The 23871-nt window shown below is 38.2% G+C and overlaps 1 protein-coding gene across 3 annotated transcripts; it reads right to left on the bottom strand.

Moving 5' to 3' along the window:
* Positions 1 to 1910: 1910 nt before the first annotated feature.
* Positions 1911 to 23040, bottom strand: Wdr33 (WD repeat domain 33). Of its 3 annotated transcripts, none has more exons than XM_073984078.1 (8): positions 22743 to 23040; positions 22337 to 22635; positions 21893 to 22162; positions 15656 to 15807; positions 12915 to 13012; positions 4100 to 4226; positions 3795 to 4028; positions 1911 to 3728 (listed from the first exon to the last, which is right to left on the bottom strand). In XM_073984078.1, the coding sequence occupies exons 2-8, from the start codon at positions 22619 to 22621 to the stop codon at positions 2513 to 2515; spliced, it is 2382 nt and encodes a 793-aa protein (XP_073840179.1). In that variant the 5' UTR covers positions 22622 to 22635; positions 22743 to 23040; the 3' UTR covers positions 1911 to 2512. The 3 variants fall into 3 exon arrangements, with proteins under 3 accessions (XP_073840179.1, XP_073840187.1, XP_073840198.1); XM_073984086.1 differs by having other exon boundaries at positions 22700 to 23037; XM_073984097.1 differs by having other exon boundaries at positions 22337 to 22654; positions 22743 to 23036.
* Positions 23041 to 23871: the final 831 nt, after the last annotated feature.

Consider the following 23871-nt stretch of genomic DNA (forward strand, 5'->3'; position numbering starts at 1 on the left):
AAGGACCCTTCAATAGAAACAAAGTGTGCTTCTTTAGGCCTTTTCTATAGAAACAAAGGGTGCTTCTATAGATCCTTTCTATAGAAACAAAGGGTGCATCTTTAGACCCTTTATATAGAAACAAAGGTTGCTTCTTTAGACTCTTTCTATAGAAAAAAAGAGTGCTTCTTTTAGAAACAAAGGGTGCTTCTTTAGACCCTTTCTATAGAAATAAAGGGTGCTTCTTTAGACCCCTTCTATAGAAACAAAGGTTGCTTCTTTAGACCTTTTCTATAGAAACGAAGCGTGATTTTTAGACCCTTTCTATAGAAACAAAGGGAGCTTTTTTAGACTTTTCTATAGAAACAAAGTGTGCTTCCTAAGGACCCTTCAATAGAAACAAAGTGTGCTTCCTAAGGACCCTTCAATAGAAACAAAGTGTGCTTCTTTAGGCCTTTTCTATAGAAACAAAGGGTGCTTCTATAGATTCTTTCTATAGAAACAAAGGGTGCTTCTTTTAGAAGCAAAGGGTGCTTCTTTAGACCCTTTCTATAAAAATATAGAGTGCTTCTTTAGACCCTGTCTATAAAAATAGATGGTGCTTCTTTAGACCCTTTCTATAGAAACGAAGCGTGATTTTTAGACCCTTTCTATAGAAACGAAGCGTGCTTTTATACCATTTCTATAGAAAGAAAGGGTGCTTTTTTAGACTCCTTCTATAGACCTTTACTATAGAAACAAGATTGCTTTTTAAGACCTTTCCTATAGAAACAAAGTGTGCATCTTTAGACCTTCTATATACCCTTTCTCAAAGAAAGGGTGCTTCTATAGACCCTTTCACAAGGAAAGGATGATTCTATATACTCAAGGAAGGCATGCTTCTATAGACTTTTTGTCACAGACGCTTTCTGAAAGAGAGTGTTCTTCGATAGACCCTCTATGAAAGAAAGTGGCTTCGATAGACCCTCTCTGAAAGAAATGGTGCTTTTATAGTCCCTTTCTCAAAGAAAGGGTGCTTCTATAGAACTTTTCTGAAAGAAAGTGTGCTTCTATAGGCCCTTTATGACAGAAATTCTGCTTCTATAGACCCTTTCTGAAAGAATGGGTTCTTCTATTGACCCTTTCTGAAAGAAATGGTGTTCTAGTGACCCTTTCTGAATGAAATTGTGCTTTTATAGACTCTTTCTGAAATAATGGGTCTTCTAGTGACCCTTTCTGAAAGAAATGGTGTTCTAGTGACCGTATCTGAAAAAAACTGTGCTTTTGTAGACCCTTTCTGAAAAAGGGTTCTTCATTAGACAATTTCTATCGAAACGAAGCGTGCTTCCTTAGGCCCTTTCTCAAAAAAGGGTGTTTCTTTAGATCTTTTCTATAGTAAGAAAGGGTGCTTTTTTAGACTACTTCAATAGAAACAAAGGATACTTCTTTAGACTACTTCAATAGAAACAAAGGATACTTCTTTAGACCTTTTCTACAGAAACCAAGGGTGCTTCTTTAGACCTTCTATAGACCTTTTCTCAAAGAAAGGGAGATTCTATAGACTCTTTCTTAAGGAAAGGATGACTATTTAGACCCTTTCTGAAGGAAAGGATGATTATATATATCCTTTTTTAAGGAAAGGATGCTTCTATTGACTCTTTGTCAAAGAAAGGGTGCTTCTATAGACTATTTCACAAAGAAAGGGAGATTCTATAGACCCTTTCTCAAAGAAAGGGTGCTCTATAGACGCTTTTGAAAGTGGGCTTCGATAGACCCTTTCTGAAAGAAATGGTGCTTTTATAGTCCCTTTCTCAAACAAAGGGTGCTTCTTTAGACCTTTTCTGAAAGAAAATGTGCTTTTATAGACCCCTTTTGTAAGAAATTGTGCTTCTATACACCCTTTCTGAAAAAGGGTGCTTCTTTAGAACCCTTCATTGTCTGAAGAAAAACAATTTCTTTTTGTACCTTATTTAAAACTTATTTATATTATTTTTTTCTTCTCTTTTTAATTTCTTACAGGAGTTTTCTTATAGTTGGTTATTGTTGTTGTTTTTTTGTTTTGTTTCATCTTTTCTCAATATTATTTATATTTAAACATATTCTTTTTTATAAGATGTAGCTTAACAATTACACAAGAAGAAGAAGTTAAAGATTTGTTGGGGGATAGGGGAAGAAGGAATAGGCAGAAGTAAGTGTACATGTGTGTTTGTGTTATATTATAAAAAATTGAATAAAAAACTCTAAATCCTTTACAATCATAATGATGCGTGCAGCTGATAAAAAAAAAAAACAAAATAAGCAGAGATATCGGATTAAAATTTACATTGGAATTTGAGTGAAAACAAAAAATAGTTTTCTATTGTTTTTTGTTGCCATTGCTGTTATAAAATAATTCAAAGCTTAGTACTGTACTTAGATTTCAATTAAATACTAAATAATATTAAATTTATTTTCTTTTGTTGTTGTTGTAGTAGTTGTTTTTCTTTTACTAGTGTTAGTAGCAGTGGGCGTAGTTAGTTGTGGTGTTTTATTCCTGCGGAGGAAGGTTTCTTATTTAGAAGCGCCGATTGTTGCGACCACGATTACGGCCTCCACCACCACCGCCGCTACCACCACCTCCATCATTACCCCGATTGTTACGTCGATTACGTCGGTTTGCATTATTTTGGTTGTTGCTATTGTTGGAATTTGATTTGTTGTTATTGGAGTTGTTGTTGAACATGTCATTATTTTTATCATTATTATTGTTGTTGTTATTATTATTAAAGCCATTTTGATTGGGACCATTTGCCGCGTTATTCCAAGAACCGGAATTGTTGTTGTTTGCCCATGGTCCCGGCGACTGAGATTGAAAGCTGCTATTGTTACTGTTGGGTTGAGGTGAATCTGTCATACGTTCCGCTGGTGGTTGGGATTTCAAATTCAACAAACAAGGCAGGAAGGGTTTCTTTAGACTTAACAACTCTTTTACAAACACCGCTTGAGGATTATGTTGCCGTGGCTCAAAACGACTCTTTTTCGAGGGTGGAGAACTTTCCCTACCCTCCAAGGTGGGCGACATTGAACGTGATCTGTCTCTGGCTGGCACCACATCTCTCAGCTCCTCCAATTTACCAGCATCTATGTAATTATTCAAATAATCCGGTCCTTGGCGTACAGCACACATAAGTCTTGAATCAGGATGGACACGTATAAAACGTCCATACACCAATATACCCACAATGGCCTGGGGATCCATGGTGGTCAACACTCCACTTGCCAGCATTCCCTCAATGGCATTTTCACTAATCTGTTGGGGTGTTAAATCACTTTTATCTTGCCGCCTATCACGAACACTAAACCCATCATCATCCATATCATCGGGTCTTCGGGTGCCTGCCCATTGGGCTTGAAAGTTACGTGGTATGGGTTTACTATAGGGCACTTTCTTCTCGGCATCACGATTGGAATTTTTCGATGGATCCAAATCGAGACCGGGTATAAAACCTTTATCGGCTGTTAAACTTTCGGTGAATTCGACCTTGTCTTCGGGTCCCATACCCGGTATAATGGCATCATCATATTCACCATCATCCAAGGCCGCCAAACTTGCCGGTAAAGTATTCAAATTATATTTGTCTCTCATTAAATCACCCGGGCGATTACGGGTCCAAAATTTGATGGTATGATCATTGGAGCCTGAACACAAAATATGACCCAAAGGATGCCAAGCCAAAGTCCAAACAATGCTGTCATGGGCAGTTTCAACACAGCCAATTTCTTTGTCGGTTCTACTCGAATAGAGAAACGTAAACATTATTAGCTATTTAAAAAAAAATGTCCCAAAATGTCCTTACCCCACATTCCAAAACAATATGGAACCATCAGAACCACCTGAACAGAAAAGACCCTCATGTATTGGATGCCATGACACTGAACTTGCTTCTTTTTTATGGCCGCGAAACACTTGGGCCTCTTCCTTTAGATTGCGTATATCGAATAGCTTGAGCAAATGATCTCTGGACGCAGTTATCAGCCAATTGCCATTATCATTCCATTTCAAGTCCATCACAGTCGATTTGTGGGCATGTCTGTGTGAGAGAAAATGAAGAAAATTGGATTTAAGGGAAAAATAGTGGTCCTAAATTTGCTATGAACTTACAGTGTTGCCAAAGCTGTACCACTTTTGGGATCCCACAACTTTATGGGCTGCTGATTATCTTTACTACCGGACACAATCAAACCCTTTTGAGGATGCCAATGAACACACTTGACATCAGCACCATGACCTGTAATGAAGAGATTTGTATTTTAGGTTAAATTGACGAAATGGTGTGTTATTATTTGAAAGTGGGAGGTGAAGATAATGGAAACACTCCACCTCTTAGCGCCCTCTCATGTAAATTTGGACTAACATTATATTACAAACTGTATGCTAGAACAAAGTATACCGATGAACTGAAAAGTAAGAAATTCTTAGGGAGCAATTCGATTGGTCGATCCTGAATAAGCTATGCGGCGATAATGTGGTCCCCAAATACAAATGCAACTCAATGGAGGATATTCAGATATGTTCCCCGGAATCAAGGATCAAAATGGTAATGCACACATTGATACGATAAAAAATGTGCCTCGTCGAAAAAATGGTTTTGAACCCCAGTATGTTTGGTCGAAATCAATTCCAAATTTTGGAACGGATGAACCGATTTGGTCAAATTTTGGAGCTAATAATAAGTCTGTGTGGTTACCCTAAAATTTGTAACAATTTGTACCAATTGTTGCTGGAAGTCGTCTGTTAACACAAAAAGTCAGCAAAGGAGAACGATTCGAGAGAGACATTTTGACAGTTCTTTTACTGAGAGTTTGCAAATTCTTGCTGACAAATTTCTTCTAGCAACTACTGGCAAATCTTCTTCTTCTTGAAAACAATCAATCATCTGTTTTTAATTTTTCGTTGATTTATGTTTGTGAAAATTAAAAACAATTTTATTGTGGAAATAGCAAGCCTAATTGTATTGCTTTTTTGGAGAACAAAGTTGCAGAGTGGAAAAAATTCTTTTTTGGATCATTTTCATTTTTATTTTTAATAAAATACAACATTTTTGCTTAATTTTGTTCGTTTATTGGCGGACAAATTGTTCTGTTTTGGCAAGTCAGCTGATTGCTTGCTGGTTTTTGCTGGGAAGGTGTCTGTTTACTTTTTACAATTTTCTAGCAAAAGAGAATAAAAACTCCTTACTCTCTGAGAAAGTTCTTGCTGGGAAAGTAACCAGACAGACCTAATATTTTGTTCAAACTTACATATATCAAGTTAGAACAAAAGTATTTTTCGCTAAAATGGTACAAAAGATAGATAAATCCTCGAGCAGCCTGTTAAATACTCTTAAGCGACAAATTTTTGAACTTTTATGTCGGAGGTACCCAACGGAATTGTCCAATATAGTGCATCTTCGATTTTAAGTTTGAGGAAAAAATTAAAATGCCCAAAGGTCGGCCACGATTGTTATTGTGTCCATTTTAGATGGTCACCGTAGGGGCAGTAGGGTAAATATGTCAGGAAGTATAGTATTACAAATTTGAAAATTTTGAAGTTTACTGGCCGGGGATCGAACCCACGACCTTCAGAGTGCAAGGCGGGTGTGCATACCATTGTTCATTGTTGTAATCAGGACCACAAGGACTAACTTCTTAAAAAATGTTACAACGACTGCAATTTTTAAAAATGTTGTGAACTTTTTCGGGGAGACGGTGACCAACTAAAAAGATAGGCCCGATGTCAATAGTTTCGTGCTCCTCCTTCGAAGGAGTTGTCCGATACAATCTATCCTCGAACGTAGTTTAAGTTGTAAAGACACGGTGCTCTTGAAGCAACTTTAAATGGAAAATGCTTACACCTGGCAAGTTTCTTGCGCAAACTACAATGTTCATAGATGAGAAAAATCAAAAAAGAAAAAAAAATTGCCGGAGCGCTTTTTAAATAAATCGCGATTGAAGTTGACATTTTTAGGGGTTTTTTAGATTTTCACGATTGTGCTTGGAAACAGCAAGTGCCGTCGAAATGTGACTAAAGAAAATATTGTAGCTATGACAATTCTCTACAAGATTGACTTTAATGATCATTTCGTAGGTTTTACCGTTATTGAGATATAGAAGTTAAAATTGGGACATGCATTGACTATATCGCTACCATATAAAACAATATCATACATGGTGCGCCTTAACTAACTTTAAGTGAAAACAGCTTATACCTGGGAAGTTTTTGCGGATTTTGAAACAGCAATGTTTATAGGTTAGAAAAATCCAAAAACAAGAAAAAATCGTTGGAGGGATTTTTAAAAAATTCGTGGTCGAAATTCACATTTTTATGTTTATTTTAGGTTTTCACGATTTTGTTTGGAGGCCGCAAGTCCTATCGAAATGGGACTAAAGAAAATGTTGTAGCTGTTAAGCTCACATTTTTAGCTTTTTGTTAGGTTTTCACGATTTGCTTGAAAACGGTAAGTCTTATCGAAATGAGACTAGAGAGAAGCTTTTAGCTGTGAAAATTCTCTACAAGATTGGTTTTTCCTAGGTTGTACCATTTTCGAGATACACAAGTTTAAGTTGGGAAATTGCTGTCTTGACATTGTTTTATGAGGAGGCGATAAAGTCGATGCATTGTCCAATTTGAACTTATATATCTCAATAACGGTAAAACCTATGAAATTATCATAAAGGTCAATCTTATTTCATAGCTACAACATTTTTTTGTCCCATTTCGATACGCTTTGCAAGCAAAATCGTGAAAACCTAAATAACGCCTAATTATGCCGACTTGAATTGCGATTTATTTAAAAAGCGCCCCGGCGATTTTTTTGTTTTTCGATTTTTCTCATCTATGAACATTGTAGTTTCAGAATCCGCAAAAACTTCCCAGATGTAAGCACCTTCCATTTAAAGTTGCTTCAAGAGCACCGTGAAGATACATAACTATGTGGACGAACGACACTATCATTTTAGTTGGTCACCGTAGGATTGTCTAAAGCTTTCCGATATAGATTTTTAGGAACCTGAATTATACGTTTGGAATAAATATTACGATTTGGAAAGTTTCGGCAAAATTGGATACTTAATTAGTAAATCAGCTTTGCCGACAGAGATATACCCTCAACCTGTGTGAACTGAAAAACCTTTTTCCCAAAAAATACATACATATGTATTTAGGTACCTAAAGGAATAGACCAACCTAGTCCATTTTGGCAATGTGTCTTATTTTGGGGTCATTCCTCTCGATAGGACCATCAGGAAACATGGACTTGTCCACGAAAAACATCATATCGCTGTAAACAGGACCACTAGGAGCATCTTCGATAAAAATAAGTAAAAATGTGGATCATTTGTGTGCGTGGTACCCTAAGGAATGGACCGATAGGGCCCACTTTTGAACATAAACTAAGTATGTTCCGTTTATGAGATATTGCGCCTAAAATTTTAGCGAATATTTTCGAACATATGTGTGGGAGGTACCGGAAGTAGTGGATCTATAAGCACCATCTTTGAATTTCATCTAATATTCGAAGAAACATTACAATATGCAAAGTGTGGACCAATGCAGAATTTGCTTTGGGAGTTGTCATGCGCACCAGCCACTACACAGGCTGGCCGTAGGGGGTTTTTACAGCGTAAGAAAAATGGACACTGAAAAAACTTGAACCACGTAATAGGGGCCTTGAGTGAAACATTTTGCAAGAAAAATCAAAACGATTCGAGAGGAGGTCCTAACCTGCACTTTTCCGAAATTTGGTGTGGGAGGTATCCAAAGGAGTTGACATATATAGCCCATATTCTAAGTACGACATTCGATTCGATCGAGAATTTGCTCGTGAATGAAAAAATCGAACTATTAAAACCTATATGTTTTCCAAAGAACATTAAGATGATAGATGTTAAAAAATGTTTTTATTTTAAAGCAAAAACTAAAAAACGAAATTATTGATTAAAATGTAAATATGTGCTGAAATCGTTTAATAATACTTTAGGTCGAAATCTATAGCTCTGCGTGTTGCGTGTGCGTTCAAAAATACAAAAACAAAATACATGTACAGTCGAAGTCGCTTATAACGTCGTCGTTTATAACGTCATATCGGTTATAACGACGATATCCAAAGGTCCCAAATCTCTGGGGCCCTTTATAGCCCTATCGCTTATAATGACATATCGGTTATAGCGACAAATTCCGTCGGACGTTATAAGCGATTTCGACTGTATTTCAAATTGAAAACAACAACAAATACATGTATTTTGTTTTGGTATTTTTGGACGCACACGCAACACGCAGAGCTATTGGTTTCGCCCTTAGGAAATAATTTCGGAAATAAGTTGTGCTAGAAAACTGTACGAAATGATTTATTTTTGTAAAAATTTTTGACATCATTGTAACAAATTGCTAATGCATATACCTTAGTAAATGTACAGGTAGTGGCGCGATAGAGCAATATATTACGACTGCCAAATTTTGGACCGAATCGGTTTATCCGTTCGAAAGTTACCGCGCGCCCCATCCACAACACATGGTGCCATAGCGGATTTTTACAGCTTTCCGTCCATTTCCTCCGGATGTATGTTCTTGCCCCTGATAAAACTTGTACCGAATACACGTTGTTACAACAAGGATCAAAGCGATTCGAGAGCAGTAGTGCGATTCTCTAACTCATTTTTTGAGTTACCGACAAATGTCGGTAAAATTGAAACTCAAAATTATAAATGTAAAGTTCAAATAAAAGTTGACAACACTGTTGCCATCGGTAGATATTTACGAGGACTTTCTGTTGGTCGCTAACTTACCGAAAAATATCGTTAATTACCGAATTTATAAGCATTTTAATTTTACCGATTTTTGTCGGTAACTCAAAAAATGAGTTAGAGAATCGCACTACAGGTCCTAAACTGAACTTTTTCGAAATTTTGTGTGGGAGGTACCCGAAGGAGTGGATCAATAGAGTCTATATTGGAACCTCATCTATGTCTGGCAGAAATTTTACGATGTGCAAAGTATGGAAAAATTGGTTACTTCCTTCAGGAGCTATCGTGTGCACAAATTTTCCGAACTCTTTTATACCCTCAGCATTTATGCTATCGAGGCTATATACACTTTCATACGGGCAAAATGTGCCTCATCGAAATAATGGTTTTAGACCCCAAGTATGATTGGACGAAATGTGTTTTAGACAATTTGGATTCGATTTAGTAATGTCCGTCCGTCTGTCTGGCTGGTGCGCCCGATAACTAACGGATGAACCGATTTGGTCCAAAATTTGGCTTTCGCAATATTTTGTCCAAACTTAGTTTAAGTTCGATGATGGGTTATATCGGTCCACTCCTTCCGAACAAAAGTTCGGAAAATTTGTGCGCACGATAACTCTTGAAGGAAGTAACCGATTTGGTCCATACTTTGCACATTTGAAATTTCTACCAGACTTAGATGAGGTTCCAATATGGACTCAATCAGTCCACTCCTTCGGATACCTCCCAAACAAAATTTCGAAAAAGTTCAGTTTAGGACCTGTTGACGAATCGCTTTGATTTTTGTTGTAGCAACTTGTATTCACAGCCCCCCATATAACGGTTTAAGTTTCATCAGGGGCAAGTCCATACTTTTTTTTTATTTATTTTTATTTTTTTTTTTCGATACTTCCTGAGAAAATAGCCTGAAAAGTACAAAAAACCCTATGACACCGGGTGTAGTGGTTGGAGCGCTAACTCTCTCGAACGGATCTGCCGATTCGTTCCACAATTTGGTCTTCGTAATATTGTGTGCAAACATAATTTAATTTCGAAGATAAGCCATATCGGTCCACTCCTTCAGGTACATCCCCCACTAAAGTTCGAAAAAGGTTCGGAAAAATTGTGCTCAGCTTCGAATATGGACTATATTTGTCCATTCCTTCGGGTAACTCCAACAGAAAATTTGGGATAAATTCAATTAAGACCTGCTCTCGAATCACTTTGATTGCAGCGAATGCAAGTTGCTTCAACAAAAATCTTGAGAAAACAGCCCGAAAGTTGTAAAAAACAATAACTCTCGAACTGAGCAACCGATACGGTCCAAAATTTGGCCTCCGTCATATTTTGTCCAAACTTAGTTTTAGTTCGAAGATGTGCAATACCGATCCACAACTTCCGGTACTTCCCCCCAATATTTTAAAAATGTCAATTAATCACTGATACGAATTAAAGTACGAGTTGCTTGACCACCCACCTAATTCTCCTGATTTAGCTCCCAGTAACTTTTACTTGTTCCCAAATCTAAACAAATTCCTTGCTGGCAAGCGTTTTACCTCAAATGAAGATGCAATTACAGTTGTAAACCACTATTTTGAAGACCTTGAGGAAAACTATTTTAATCAAGGGATAGAATTGCTACAAAAGCGTTGGACTAAGTGTATTGAAGTTTCAGGAGATTATATTGAAAAATAAAAATATTTTTGAAAAACTAACTATTCTCTTTCATTGATAGGCTAAGAAGTTTCCGAACCGCCCTCGTATGCTCGATATCTTTTGAACGCGGCAACCAATTTGGTCCCAACTTTGGATCTTCTAATATTTTGTCCAAATTTAGTTCAACTTCTTAAATGGTCCAAAAGTTGTACGATGACCCACTGAAATAACTAGTGGGCGCGATATCTATCGAAAAGATATGACTCCCAAAATAAGATCCATTTCCATAATGGACTTTGTTGGTCCATTTCTTTAAGTACCTCCTCCGCAACACTTTTGAACTTTAACCCTAATCCACATTTTTGTCGGCAAGTTCAAATGTTCAAAAAGAGCTACAAAATTCTGAAAACACCCTAATACTTTCGATCTGAGAGTTTCAATTCACATATGCTGAGGGTATATCTCTGTCGGTAAAGCCGACTGATATTTTTTTACTTGTTTGGACTCCTTTTGATATTCCTAGATGTTTCAATTATCTGTCAATTTTAACCCTTTTACGCTATTATTTCGGCAACCGCGTAATTTTTTTTTTTTTCGATTTTCTTTAGTAAAAAATGATTAGAAAGCCCCGCTTTATCGACTGAAAGAAAATTCGGCGTTAATATCTCAAAAATTAGCGATAATAAAATGACTGTTCTATCCTGATGACCAAAAATAAATGCCTATTTTTCATAGTACTATCGGAAAAAAGATCAGAAAATCATTTCGCGAAGAGCTAGAAACATATTTTTTTCTGTGTTTGATATGGAACATTATCGACTTTAAATCCCTACAAGATTAAAAACTAAGATTCATTCGCTTCGGTGTTCTATTTAGGTGTTCTATTCTACTGACGTGGAGGGTATGGTCCGAGTAGTTATTTTATTTTTTGTGTAATAATCTTTTTAAGGTGCCACCGTGGTGCAATGGTATGTATGCACACCCGCCTTGCACGCTGAAGGTCGTGCGTTCGATTTCCCGGCCATTCAACATTAAAAATTGTCAACGGTGGCAAAATACCCCTCGGTAATGTGTTGGCGACATTTCCTGAGTATTTCAGCCATGTAAAACTTCTCTACAAAGTTGTGTCTTAAGACACGCCGTTCGGACTCGGCGATAAACAGTAGGTCCCATATCATTGAGCTGATATGAATCGGGGTGCACTCATTGATATGAGAGAAGTCTCCCATGACCCGTATGGGATGTGTGTGGAACAATTATTAATCTTTTTAAGGTAGGAAGTCAAATTTCTATCTCCAACTTAAAACGCGTTTTTCCCGAAACTGGATTTTTTGAGATGTGCCACTCTTTAAGTAAATGAGCGATATGTATCGGCTTCACAATTACATATTTTTATAACGTCATTTCACTTGAAATAAGTAGTTGTTCTATGGTCGCTAAAAGTCGACAAATAAGTTGAAAGAAGTGAACCTTTGAGTGTTTCAGGTGACGATATGTTCTTCTTTTAGAACTGTTGAGGTGAATTTATGTTCAATTTTACCACACTTCATATGTTTTACTTCGCCCTTTGACGGAATTCAACATCCGAGATTCTGATATCGCTCATTTACTCAAAGAGTGACACATCTCAAAAAATCAACTTTCGAGAAAAACGCGTTTAAGTTACCGATTGAAATTTGACTTCCCAACATAAAATGTTATTACACAAAAAATAAAATATCTACTTGGACCATCTTTTGTAAAGAGCTAGCTATCAGTGCTAAATATCTGTGCAAGATCAAGCATGATTTAAAGTGTTTTAGAGCTTCATAAATTCAAAAAACTTTTTTGGTGATTTATGCCAAACTTCTAGAAAATAAGCTGTAACTCGATGAGTTTTAGAGATATCAACTTGAAAATTTGACAGAAGATAAAGTAGAAGTAGTAGAAAAAATAGAAATTGTTAACTCCAAAAACCCATTTTTTGAGTTATGCCACTCTTTGAGTAAATGAGCGATATGTATATAGCTAAACACACTACATATTGTGCCGCGCTTATGTACATCCACAAATGTTCGTATTTTTGTATCAAAAAAACTCGTTTGCCGACTGTTTGGTATCCGGACACAATCACTCTCTGCCAACGTTAGCAGTTTTTCCTTGTAAAATGTAACTCATTAGTTTTTAGCCTACTTGTAAAGCAGAAGGTAGCTTGTTTATACGATTTTGTAATGGGTTGTTCGACTCATGTGGCTCCCACATCTGAGGTGGGTTATTCTGGTATGTTCTGAGACACACTTCACCTCTCGCTTCACGCCTCAAGCATTTTTTCTCCCCATTTACGCTTATTTTACGAGTATTTTATGGACGGACTAGGGTGTACTATTCTTATTAAATACCCTAATGAATCTTAGCCCAAAGACATTCGCAAAAATAGGAGTAAATGGGGTGAACAAAATACTTGAAGAGTGAAGTGAGAGTTGAAGTATGTCTCAGAACTTACCCGATTATTACATATTAGATAAAGATACTTTGATGATGTCAACTCCCATTAAAAGATAATAAAACATTGTTGTACTTACCCCTTAAAACTCTTTCCTCTTGGCATCGTAGAAAATCGAATATACGCAGTGTACCATCATCACTACAACTGACAAATTTACTATCCGTCGGACTGAAACTGTAGTATTTTTTTTGCGATGTGTTGTGAGTCGATTAACAGGAAATCACAGGAATCAGGATCCACAAAGAAGCAAAGATGATTTATTTATTTTCAAAATCATGTCATTAGGTTGTAACAGAAGTGTAACCGAAACAATACGAAGACAGCGACGACGAAACATTTTATATTTTTATTTTGTGTTTCGTATAACATATGAACGTGGAGAAAGGAAATAAAATGTTTATTAAGAAGAGATAAAAAATATTATGTTTTTTTTGGTTTTATCATTCAATACTTTCTTAGATTTATAATAAAAATGCCAAAGCCTTGCTGTTTTCGAAACGAAATTCTTTATTTACATGGATCACATCGAAGGAATGAATAGAGAAAAAAATGAGACCTAAATAAGATTGTTTTTTAAAATGGTTTTTCTTCGGGATTTTATTGTGTGAAGAAAACAGCAAATTGCAAAAAAAAATTGAAACCCTAATGTCGGCTATAACCGACCATGCGATAAACCCTACTCCACACCACCACACCCCACCACATTCCATTTTAATTTTTTTTTAAGAAAGAAATCAAAAATACTTTCTTAAATTGTATGTACTGTATTATGCCTAAGAATACTGTATATAAAACTTCCATGAGAAAAATCAGATATGATTGTAGGACCCATGTCCACAAATGATTGAGTTTCAATAAAATTTTTTAGGCCGTGGAATTTGTTATTAATTAAGACTTTTACTGAAAGTTGTGATAAATAATTTAATGACCTTCAGTTGGATTTTGTAGATGACTAAACCACTGAATATGTCAAGTTTTAAGAACATGCTCGATATTAGAACATAGTATAAAACCATGCCTTAGGGTAGTTTAGGTTGAGAGGAGGGCGATGAAAATCGCCACATGTCCGTATGGACATTCACTAAGGTCATAGTAGCCTTGTTGTTCGCTGTAGACTATCAACCTAATTATACGGGTATGTTCTGAGACACACTTCACCTCTGACTTCACGCATCAAGCATTTTGTTCACCCTATTAACGCTTATTTTTCGAGTATTTTATGGACGGACTAGGGTGCACTCTTCTTTTTAATTTGCCCCAAAAATTCGCAAAAAGTAGGAATAAATGGGATGAACAAAATGCTTGAGGTGTGAAGTGTGTCTCAGAACATACCCGATAATAACGTTCACTTAAGGAGATTTTCCACTTTCACTTTCTCGCCCTATTAAAAGTGAAAAGCCAAAGCAATAACAACTTAACAGCCTGTTTCTGTATGCCGAAACGAAAATTTGTGCGAATAATGAAACCGACCCATACTTTTTGCTTCAAAGCAAAAACAAATTTGAAAACAAACACACGAGTTTGGTAGTATTTCGTACACATTCATTTTCTTATCGACATACAGAAACACGCTGCTAATCTTTTATAAATTAAAATATGGAACAATAGTACACTATTTTTTTCATATTTTAATTTTGAAAGGAAGTGAACGCGAGAAATCTCCCACAAGTGAGTGTTCAATTGCTGCCTATGTTAATAAGAATTAGATCCCTTCGCGGGAATGTCGAGGAATAGGCTCAGTAAGAATTAAGTTCAAATTAACATTTAGGGGTTCCTTCGTTTCTTCCCAAATTGATCAATAAAATACAGTAGGAAAAGATAAGATAGAAATGTATTTTATGTCTTCGTGTCGATGCAAACATGTTTTTTCAATTTATTTATTTTGGACCCAAAACAAAGCAAATGATAAAAAATAAAGGAAGTTATGAGAAATATTTCGCAAGCAACTTTTAAGTTTTTGAGGTGATGCGGGGGAGGAATGAATTCCTTCATTTCCTCCCAAAAACTTCGAAATTGCTTATGAACTATATGACTGTGTGGCTACCGAGTAGCGCCATCAATAAAGAAACTATGTCCTTTATATATGAAACAAAAAATAATAAATTGAATGTTTTAATGAACTTAATTAGTTTGGCTAATTGAACAATTTTGTAAAAAATCTTCTCGGCCTCCTCACTTGGGTGTGCGTAAGTAAAGGTGATTTTTAACTTGCTATGTTTATTTTCAAAAATGATTTGATTTCTGCAGCGGGTAAAAGATTGTGCGGCATAGAAGAATGCTGTGGTGGGTAGGATAATATGTTCTTTTCGAGTTTATTATCGATTCCTTGGTAAGATGCGTCTAAAAAAGCAAACCAACCGTATTTATTCTTTCAATTCAACGAAATTAAAAACGTTTAGTTTTGAAGTTGTTTTTTTAAAGAAAATCTTTTAATTTTTATTGTTATTATTATTTGTAATTTGTTTATATTATAAATGTTGTGAATAGTGAATATAAAAACAGTCTTTGGCTTTTTATTTGTTGTTTTTCAATAAAAGTTTTGGAGAATGTTAAACAAATATCACAGTTTATTTTTGTACAGACTAAAAAACAAATAACTGGTAATTGGGGGCGTTAAAAAGGCGTTGAAAAACTTTATTTGTGGAACGCACAACCAATACCAGACCTAACCGAATGAGAGTTTGTTCTTTATTTTTTTTATTTCAACAAATCCTACACAGAATGATCCCTAACAAAACGTTTTTATTTTATTTTCTCTTTCTTAGAAAATGCAGCAATAAAATGAATAGAGAAAAAATTATAAATTTTATTCTATACCTTATTCCCCTAATTGCTTCCTTGTGGGCTTGGAACATTTTCACATTGTTCATATTTGATTGCCAGTATTTAACATAACCTGCATGATCTCCGGTCACCATCCAGCTATCATTGTGAGACCATACCATTGTTCGCACGGATGTATCGTGGGCCTAAATGCGGGAAAAGAGAGAGAATTTGGAAATTAAGATGTGTTTTATTCTATATTCTAAAGGTTGTGGAGCGGTGAATGTCTTTAAGAAGAATCACAAAATGATGCTTTAATTAAATCAAGTTTTGGTTATGCGCATTTCCTTACCAAAGCCTATGACAAAGGTCTCATATTGGGGGTTATTATGAACGAAAATTCCCTTAAGGGAGAAAGTGAAAAAAAAAAAACTCACGGAAAATTTTCGTTCATTATAACCCCCAATTGTTGAAACATATAGGCTGACTTCCGTATCGTTAGTTGCTTGGCAAATTACTGCAAATATGCGAAGTAATCAGGGTGATTATGAGTGTAAAACTCAACGTGAGTTGTGGTATTCTGCCGTTTCAATTTAAAGGAGAAAGTGAGAAAACTCACGGGGAGTTGATATTCATAATTGGACTAATTATGTTTCTTAACGCCGTAGTACTTAACAACTGCGAAGCTACGTGTTTCAAAACGTCAAATATACGCATTTTTAATGCAGGTAAAAAGCAAACATGTATCATTGTTTTAATTAATTAATTGAATCATTATTGAATCATTTTTATTTCTGATGAATTTGGTTGCATTTTCGAGGAACCATGCATGAGTGTGCAACTGAAATATTTTGACGAAGTTTAAACAACACAAAGCAAATGACGATACGGATGTCAGCCATACATATTTTCCCAAAAACATCTCAGATGGGACGAGAGCGACTTCTTGCTCAATAATATGGGACCAACTTTTTATTGTCGAGTCCGAACCGCGTGTCTTAAGACACCACATTTGGAGAGTTGTCTGGGAATCGAACTCGGGACTGGAACACCACGGTGGCACGCAAAATATTAGCATAAAAATGTATTCTTAGAATTTATGGCTGCTCTAGTCGATAATTGAATCCTACCTTACATACGTTTCCCTAAAGATCACCTTATGGACACGGGAGAATTCTCACATATTAATGAGCCTTTTTACCGTCCGGCGAGCGTCACTTCAGCAAGAGAGACGGAGTGGTTGTCCGGTCGACGTTCCAACATCCTCTTAGTAGTCGAAAGTGGGTCCTCAGAAGATCTTACCTTCTTTACGCATTCCTGGGCAGATGTCTTCGATTTACCACCCTGCTTTGAGGTCGATGGCCCGTCGGACGTACCAATTACTTTCCTCCCCGTTGTACCAACGCTTATCACAGCATCAGAAGGGCAAGCCTTACCAGGTACCGGCGATCCTAAGTGGTCTGTGAGCCAGTCCTGTGCATAATCGAAGCTCCTAGTAAATCTCCGCTCTTCTTTACCCCTGCAGAGCCGGAGGCAGTCGCCGACGAAACAGCCGAAGTTGGCGACACCCTGTGCGGCTGGTTGGTTTGCGACTGTCCCTTTTCCTGCGCCAACTTCGAATCAGGTTTTGGCCGATCCGCTGTCTTAGCGGCCGAGGGTTTCGGGTTGCCCGACAATGACTCAGACAACGAAGTTGTAGCCTTAGTCACAGCCATTGGGCTGGAAACTGCTTCGTTTCCAGGGGTTGGAAGTTGGTCGATCGAAAGGAAGATCTTCTCAACGTGAGGGTACTTGCGCTCAAACCGCCTCACAAATCGAAGCTTCAATCCAATCTCCCGAATCTCCGCCTGAGTTACCTCAGTGGGATTCTTGTCTATGAACCTAGAACAGTAATATACCGCTCTTTTATAGTTGTACCTATCCTTACGCTGTCGGTAACGACCGATGCTTTTTCTCCCTTGAGTGGCTGAAGGAGATGATTCCTTGGACCTTTGAGATGGAATGATTGTAACATCCATTTATTTCATCGTCCAGTCACACGGCGGGGGCTCTCCTGACTCAGACTGAGAGACTCACTCTCCTTCAGGAGATCGAACAATTCCCTGCTCTGAGTATTAGTGGCGTCGCTGACTTTGTCCATTGTCAAGGTCGTCTGCCTCTTACTGCACTGATTGCATCATTGTCCATTGTCATAGCTGAGGTCGATATCGAGGGTTGATTAGGGGTTGGTGTTTTTTGTTTTATATATTTCGAGTCATCCATATAGATTTGAGCAATGGTGGAGTTAAGGACAATCATGGCATAGCCCTCCTCTACCATGAATAGGGCTCTAATACTCGTTGAGCCGCCCAGGTATCACACGAGGCTCCCTTCTAATACAGTTGGTACCCTAGCTGCAAACCTTGGGAACACCGATGGGCACGAGATCGCATTACACCCCGGTGTTAGGGGATCTCACCATTACTTTGGTAGGAGATCGCTACCAAATATGTGTCACTCAGTCCAGAATTACACTATGAGTTTGAAGTGCACTATGTTGGCGCGTGACAGAGAGTGGATAACCTTTGGTCGATCACAGCCTCCCAGTTCATCACTACAGGAAGTCAAATGAGAGGATTGTGACGTCTAGCCCCCACATCGCACTAATATTGCTATCCCCTGCGGGGGTAAACATGCCTTGGAGGGGGTCCTATCCACCATATGGTGTATAGGATGGCTCTCTAGGTAGCACACGAGCAAATACTGCATCTAGAGCATGCCAATGTGGCGACACCCTGTGCGGCTGGTTGGTTTGCGACTGTCCCTTTTCCTGCGCCAACTTCGAATCAGGTTTTGGCCGATCCGCTGTCTTAGCGGCCGAGGGTTTCGGGTTGCCCGACAATGACGCAGACAACGAAGTTGTAGCCTTAGTCACAGCCATTGGGCTGGAAACTGCTTCGTTTCCAGGGGTTGGAAGTTGGTCGATCGAAAGGAAGATCTTCTCAACGTGAGGGTACTTGCGCTCAAACCGCCTCACAAATCGAAGCTTCAATCCAATCTCCCGAATCTCCGCCTGAGTTACCTCAGTGGGATTCTTGTCTATGAACCTAGAACAGTAATATACCGCTCTTTTATAGTTGTACCTATCCTTACGCTGTCGGTAACGACCGATGCTTTTTCTCCCTTGAGTGGCTGAAGGAGATGATTCCTTGGACCTTTGAGATGGAATGATTGTAACATCCATTTATTTCATCGTCCAGTCACACGGCGGGGGCTCTCCTGACTCAGACTGAGAGACTCACTCTCCTTCAGGAGATCGAACAATTCCCTGCTCTGAGTATTAGTGGCGTCGCTGACTTTGTCCATTGTCAAGGTCGTCTGCCTCTTACTGCACTGATTGCATCATTGTCCATTGTCATAGCTGAGGTCGATATCGAGGGTTGATTAGGGGTTGGTGTTTTTTGTTTTATATATTTCGAGTCATCCATATAGATTTGAGCAATGGTGGAGTTAAGGACAATCATGGCATAGCCCTCCTCTACCATGAATAGGGCTCTAATACTCGTTGAGCCGCCCAGGTATCACACGAGGCTCCCTTCTAATACAGTTGGTACCCTAGCTGCAAACCTTGGGAACACCGATGGGCACGAGATCGCATTACACCCCGGTGTTAGGGGATCTCACCATTACTTTGGTAGGAGATCGCTACCAAATATGTGTCACTCAGTCCAGAATTACACTATGAGTTTGAAGTGCACTATGTTGGCGCGTGACAGAGAGTGGATAACCTTTGGTCGATCACAGCCTCCCAGTTCATCACTACAGGAAGTCAAATGAGAGGATTGTGACGTCTAGCCCCCACATCGCACTAATATTGCTATCCCCTGCGGGGGTAAACATGCCTTGGAGGGGGTCCTATCCACCATATGGTGTATAGGATGGCTCTCTAGGTAGCACACGAGCAAATACTGCATCTAGAGCATGCCAATGTGCTGCTGTACTGGAAGAATCTTTGTCTCCTCATGTAGATGGTCCACTGATGATATGAGGAGACACACTGTTGCAGTTCGCGGAATTCACCTTTGCAGTCCATGAAAAAAAAAAACAGAAAGATCAGTCAAAGAGGAGTTCTGTCTTTCACAAATGACTTCAGGGAAGCTACCTGACACGCATACGTTACGATCTCAATCCGTCTGGTGGGTATGGAATACACGGAGAGGTAGAGGTTAAACAGTTCCGGAGATATCACTTGAAAAACTCCCTGTTCCACTCTTCGGGGCTTGGATTTTTTGTTCTTAAATTACATATACGACTAGCATCCACGCGTTTCAAACTTGGCCGGAGGTTGGTCTGCTCAATGTTCTCAAACAACGTGGAGTGCTTGACAGTGTCAAAGGCTTTTGACAAGTTGAGCGTCGCCAACCCGTTCTATTGCACGGCTTGCTGTGGCTGAGTCATCCTCAAATATGTGTGTTGTCGTGCTTATGAAGCCCATGTTGATGTGTCGACAACTGGACCCTGGGGAGGAGTAAAGAGTCTTTGCTATCGACGACAGCAGCGGAATGGGTCTGTACCAATCATCCTTTGCTGGCTTCAGTAACGGGACCACCCAGTTCATTCTTCGGGAACGATGTGGATGACTAGCGACAAGTTGAGAACTGCAGTGAGATACTCGACTTCCGGCTTCTCCATCTGTTTCATCATAAGTCCCAAGGCTTTTGATTATTTAGCATTCCCGATGGAACTCCCGGAGTTTTCCACAAACAGTCGATTAAAATAACTTGCGCACCTCTTTGGATCAGTCAGCATAAAGCCGCCAAGCGTGAGAGTGTTACTAAACGTACCCCACAATTAGCTTATTCCGTCTCCATGGTTGCAACTCTTCAGATGATTTATGCAGTTGTTCCGCTTATACTCACCGACCAGCCTGTTAATTTCCAGTGTCAGCTCCCTAATTATGAGTTCTCTAAGGATGGCTCGACAGAGTTCATTACGTTCATTTGCTAATCCCTTCGCATCTGCTAGGAAATTTGGTCTAATTTCGGGTATTCGACCAGCAGATATATAGCAAGCGACTGCAGCTGTAATGATGTCCCAGTTCAGAAAAGTGAGGCGGTCAGAAGCGGACTGGTATCAGGCATAAAACGCAAAGCATTTTACTGCTAACCCCAAACATTCCATGTGTGGTTCGCTAGATTCAAGCTCAAGTGAAATAGGTTTTTACTGGACATACGAAGTATTGCACTCCACAACGTCACTGTTGCGCATTTGAAACGCAGAATACACACAAAATAAGCATGAGGTAGAAAACTGATGCATTAGGCAGTTTTTACAACGGTGTGCATTTTAAAACACTTGTACAATGCAAGACTAATAACTGAAACAACGCAGTTTCTTGACGTTTCGGAAGTCAGCCGAACAATGCCTTTTCAAGGCATTCCTAATTAGATGCTGATTTTGTGTTTGTTGGAGAGACTGTGGGAGTGACTCGTATTCAGACAAAGAAGTTGGAGACACACTGACAGATGTAGCAATATACATAACTCTTATCCCAGTAGTCCTGAAGACTGCTAATATCGGAGCAGCCTCTGAAGTGCTCCAATCCCCTATATCCATCACCTCTCACCAATCTAGTGTAATGTGGTGGAAGCAGATCTGACTGGATCCATGGCCCGGGGTTCGTCTATATACCGTAACGGATCAAAAGAGCTCGGACCAACATTCCATGATAAATATACAAACGCAAACACATAATTGTTAAGGCGATTTTTTATATAAAAACTTGAATTCGAACGAAAATGTTGTTGGCGTAGCCGAGATTTCTGCTGTTCATAGGGGAATATATTGGTTCTTAATTCTTTCAATTGAACGAACATTTTGTTTCAAAATTCGGAGCCTATATCTCGTGAAGAATGGGTTTCCGCCCAATGATATGTATATTGGTGTAATCAGCATAGCAAGACCTAACTATGCTAAACATTTCAGATTGATCCGATTCCAGTCCGATTATTCAACCAGTCTAATGTGGTCTTCGATGAAATGAGGTACAAAAAATTCGAGGCAATTGTCTTAATTATGCATAACTTAAAGTTGCACCTAATACAATAAACTATTTGGAAGCAATATGCATCTATAAAGTCGTTTATCCAATAGAAACAATAAAGTTACACTTCAGAAAATGTTACATATTCAAATATACGAAGGATCTACACCACCATTAGCTAAACCTTTAAAATCTGTCCTCTGCTCATTAACTAACTTTCATCAACTCCACAACCCTAAATATTACCACAATAATGATTTAAAACTTACTTGTAAAATAGTCTCAAAGTTAAAAGTTAAACCATTCCATAGAGTAAATTCGCCTGAACTGGCACCGGTAACTAAACGACGACCTTCTGGTGTCCAGGCCAATGTGAAGATGGGACATCTCATTTTATTTGTGGCAGTCTTAACAAATCTTGTGGTAACAGCATTGGAGGGATTATCCAAATAACTGGAAGGTGGCAAAAGCTCTGGTACATATATACTTTCAGGCTGTAGGGCATAACGATCTCTGTGATCCCGTTGCCAAAGACGGGCCTAAACAAAAGAAATAAATCCAATTCCAATTAGCATCCCTTTGATGTTACAACAATTAAAGGTCTATTTTACAATGTCTAATGAAAAACGTTCATGAAGTCTTCTTTCTACTTCTAAACTTTTTGATCTTCGATATTGCAAAATAGCTTTTAATTTTCAAAATAGAAAACTTACATCCAATTTTTTCACTATGGAGGCATTATAATCAACAGTCTTACGCATAACACTTTTACGCAAACGTTTGCCATCGAAGTCATCTTGGGTCATTTGATGCGGCCGCTGAAAGCCACCACCACCAAATGATTTAAAATACGGTTTATTAGGATTACCATGATGCCCGTGGTGATAATGTGGCCTATAATGACCATGTGAACCGGGCATGGGTGGAGGTACACTGATATTGGTGGCTAAATGTGAGGGCGCCGTCAATTGAGGCGGGGGTTGTGATACATCCATCATTGTGTGAGGTGAGGCTAAAACAAAGATAACCAACTAAATGTAAAATATACACACTGTGAATTTATTGCTAATATTTACTTTTATTATTCTATATTGGTTAATAAAAAATATTATCGCTTACTTCAACAAAAATTAATGTGTTTTTTCTATTGTTCAGCTTAGCTGACAATCTTCGCGTGGAGAAATTTTTTCAATGCGACGTTTTGTCTTCTCTTCTACTTTACGTTGAAAAAGATATAAATTCCACACTTTTACTATCACCAACTTTTGGCAAAGTTACCAGGGCACATTTTTCCTAATTTACAATACAATTTACTCACTTCCACAACAATAAAATTAAAATTTTTGTGGACTTTTATAATTTTCGAGGAAAAAATGTGTCGTCTGTGCCAAAAAAGTCTGCTAATAATGCCCACGCCAGATGGGATTTGTAGATCGATTACTTTTCAACCAACTGTCATGGTTGTATAAATTTCGTACTTGTTTGATGACAATTGAAACAATGATACGGTAAATCGTACAATCAAGCATGATGTGCTCAAATCAAACTTCTCTACAACGTAGCTGATGGGACAAAGTCCCGGTCCACACTAAAGTAATTTCATAAAAAATCATAAAATTATGCATTCCTAGGGCTCAAATCTGTTTCTGTGACAATGTGAAATGAAAAAATTTATAAAGGAAATAAATATCAAATGAATAATATTACAAAGAAAATATTTTTCATATAAAATTTTCAGAGAACAAGAATCCAGCCCCTAGAATGAGTTCCATAGCCCGGTACACACTAGAGTGATTTCAAAAAAAATATATAATTTCATGAAATTATTCGTTCTTATTCCCGGTCCACACTAGCGTGAATTTCATTAAAAAATGCCATGAAAGTAGGCGTTTCTAGATCGAGTTCCATAGTAGAGTAAAATCATGAGGTTGCTTTATTGGAGAATTCTATCTAAGAACACCTAATTAAATGAAATTCACGCTGGTGTGGACCGGGACTTGGATCGAGTTCCCCACCACAGTAATATCATAAAATTACTTTAGTATGGAACTCGATCTAAGAATGCATAATTTCATTAAAAATTTTCAATAAAATCACTCTAGCTTGGTTCGGGGCATAGTAGAGTAAAGGCCTGTATGAACTCTGGACCAACCGATGCACCAGCTACCCAACCATCGGCCGCAGCCGATGTTGCTGGCTCAAAAGGACTGGCTGCTGTTGAGGAAGGAGCTCCGACCAAAATACCGGC

This window comes from Musca autumnalis, unplaced genomic scaffold (assembly GCF_047663935.1).
Source record: "Musca autumnalis isolate F117 unplaced genomic scaffold, ASM4766393v1 scaffold_1, whole genome shotgun sequence".
In the NCBI taxonomy this organism is placed as follows: Eukaryota; Metazoa; Arthropoda; class Insecta; order Diptera; family Muscidae; genus Musca; species Musca autumnalis.

Coding starts and splice junctions, on each gene's coding strand:
- Wdr33 (XM_073984078.1), bottom strand. CDS start 22,621: ATGATGGATGTATCACAACCCCCGCCTCAATTGACGGCGCCCTCACAT. Junction 15,808..21,892: donor ACTTTGAGACTATTTTACAA/GTAAGTTTTAAA, acceptor TCCCGCATTTAG/GCCCACGATACATCCGTGCG. Junction 4,029..4,099: donor GGTACAGCTTTGGCAACACT/GTAAGTTCATAG, acceptor TCTCTCACACAG/ACATGCCCACAAATCGACTG.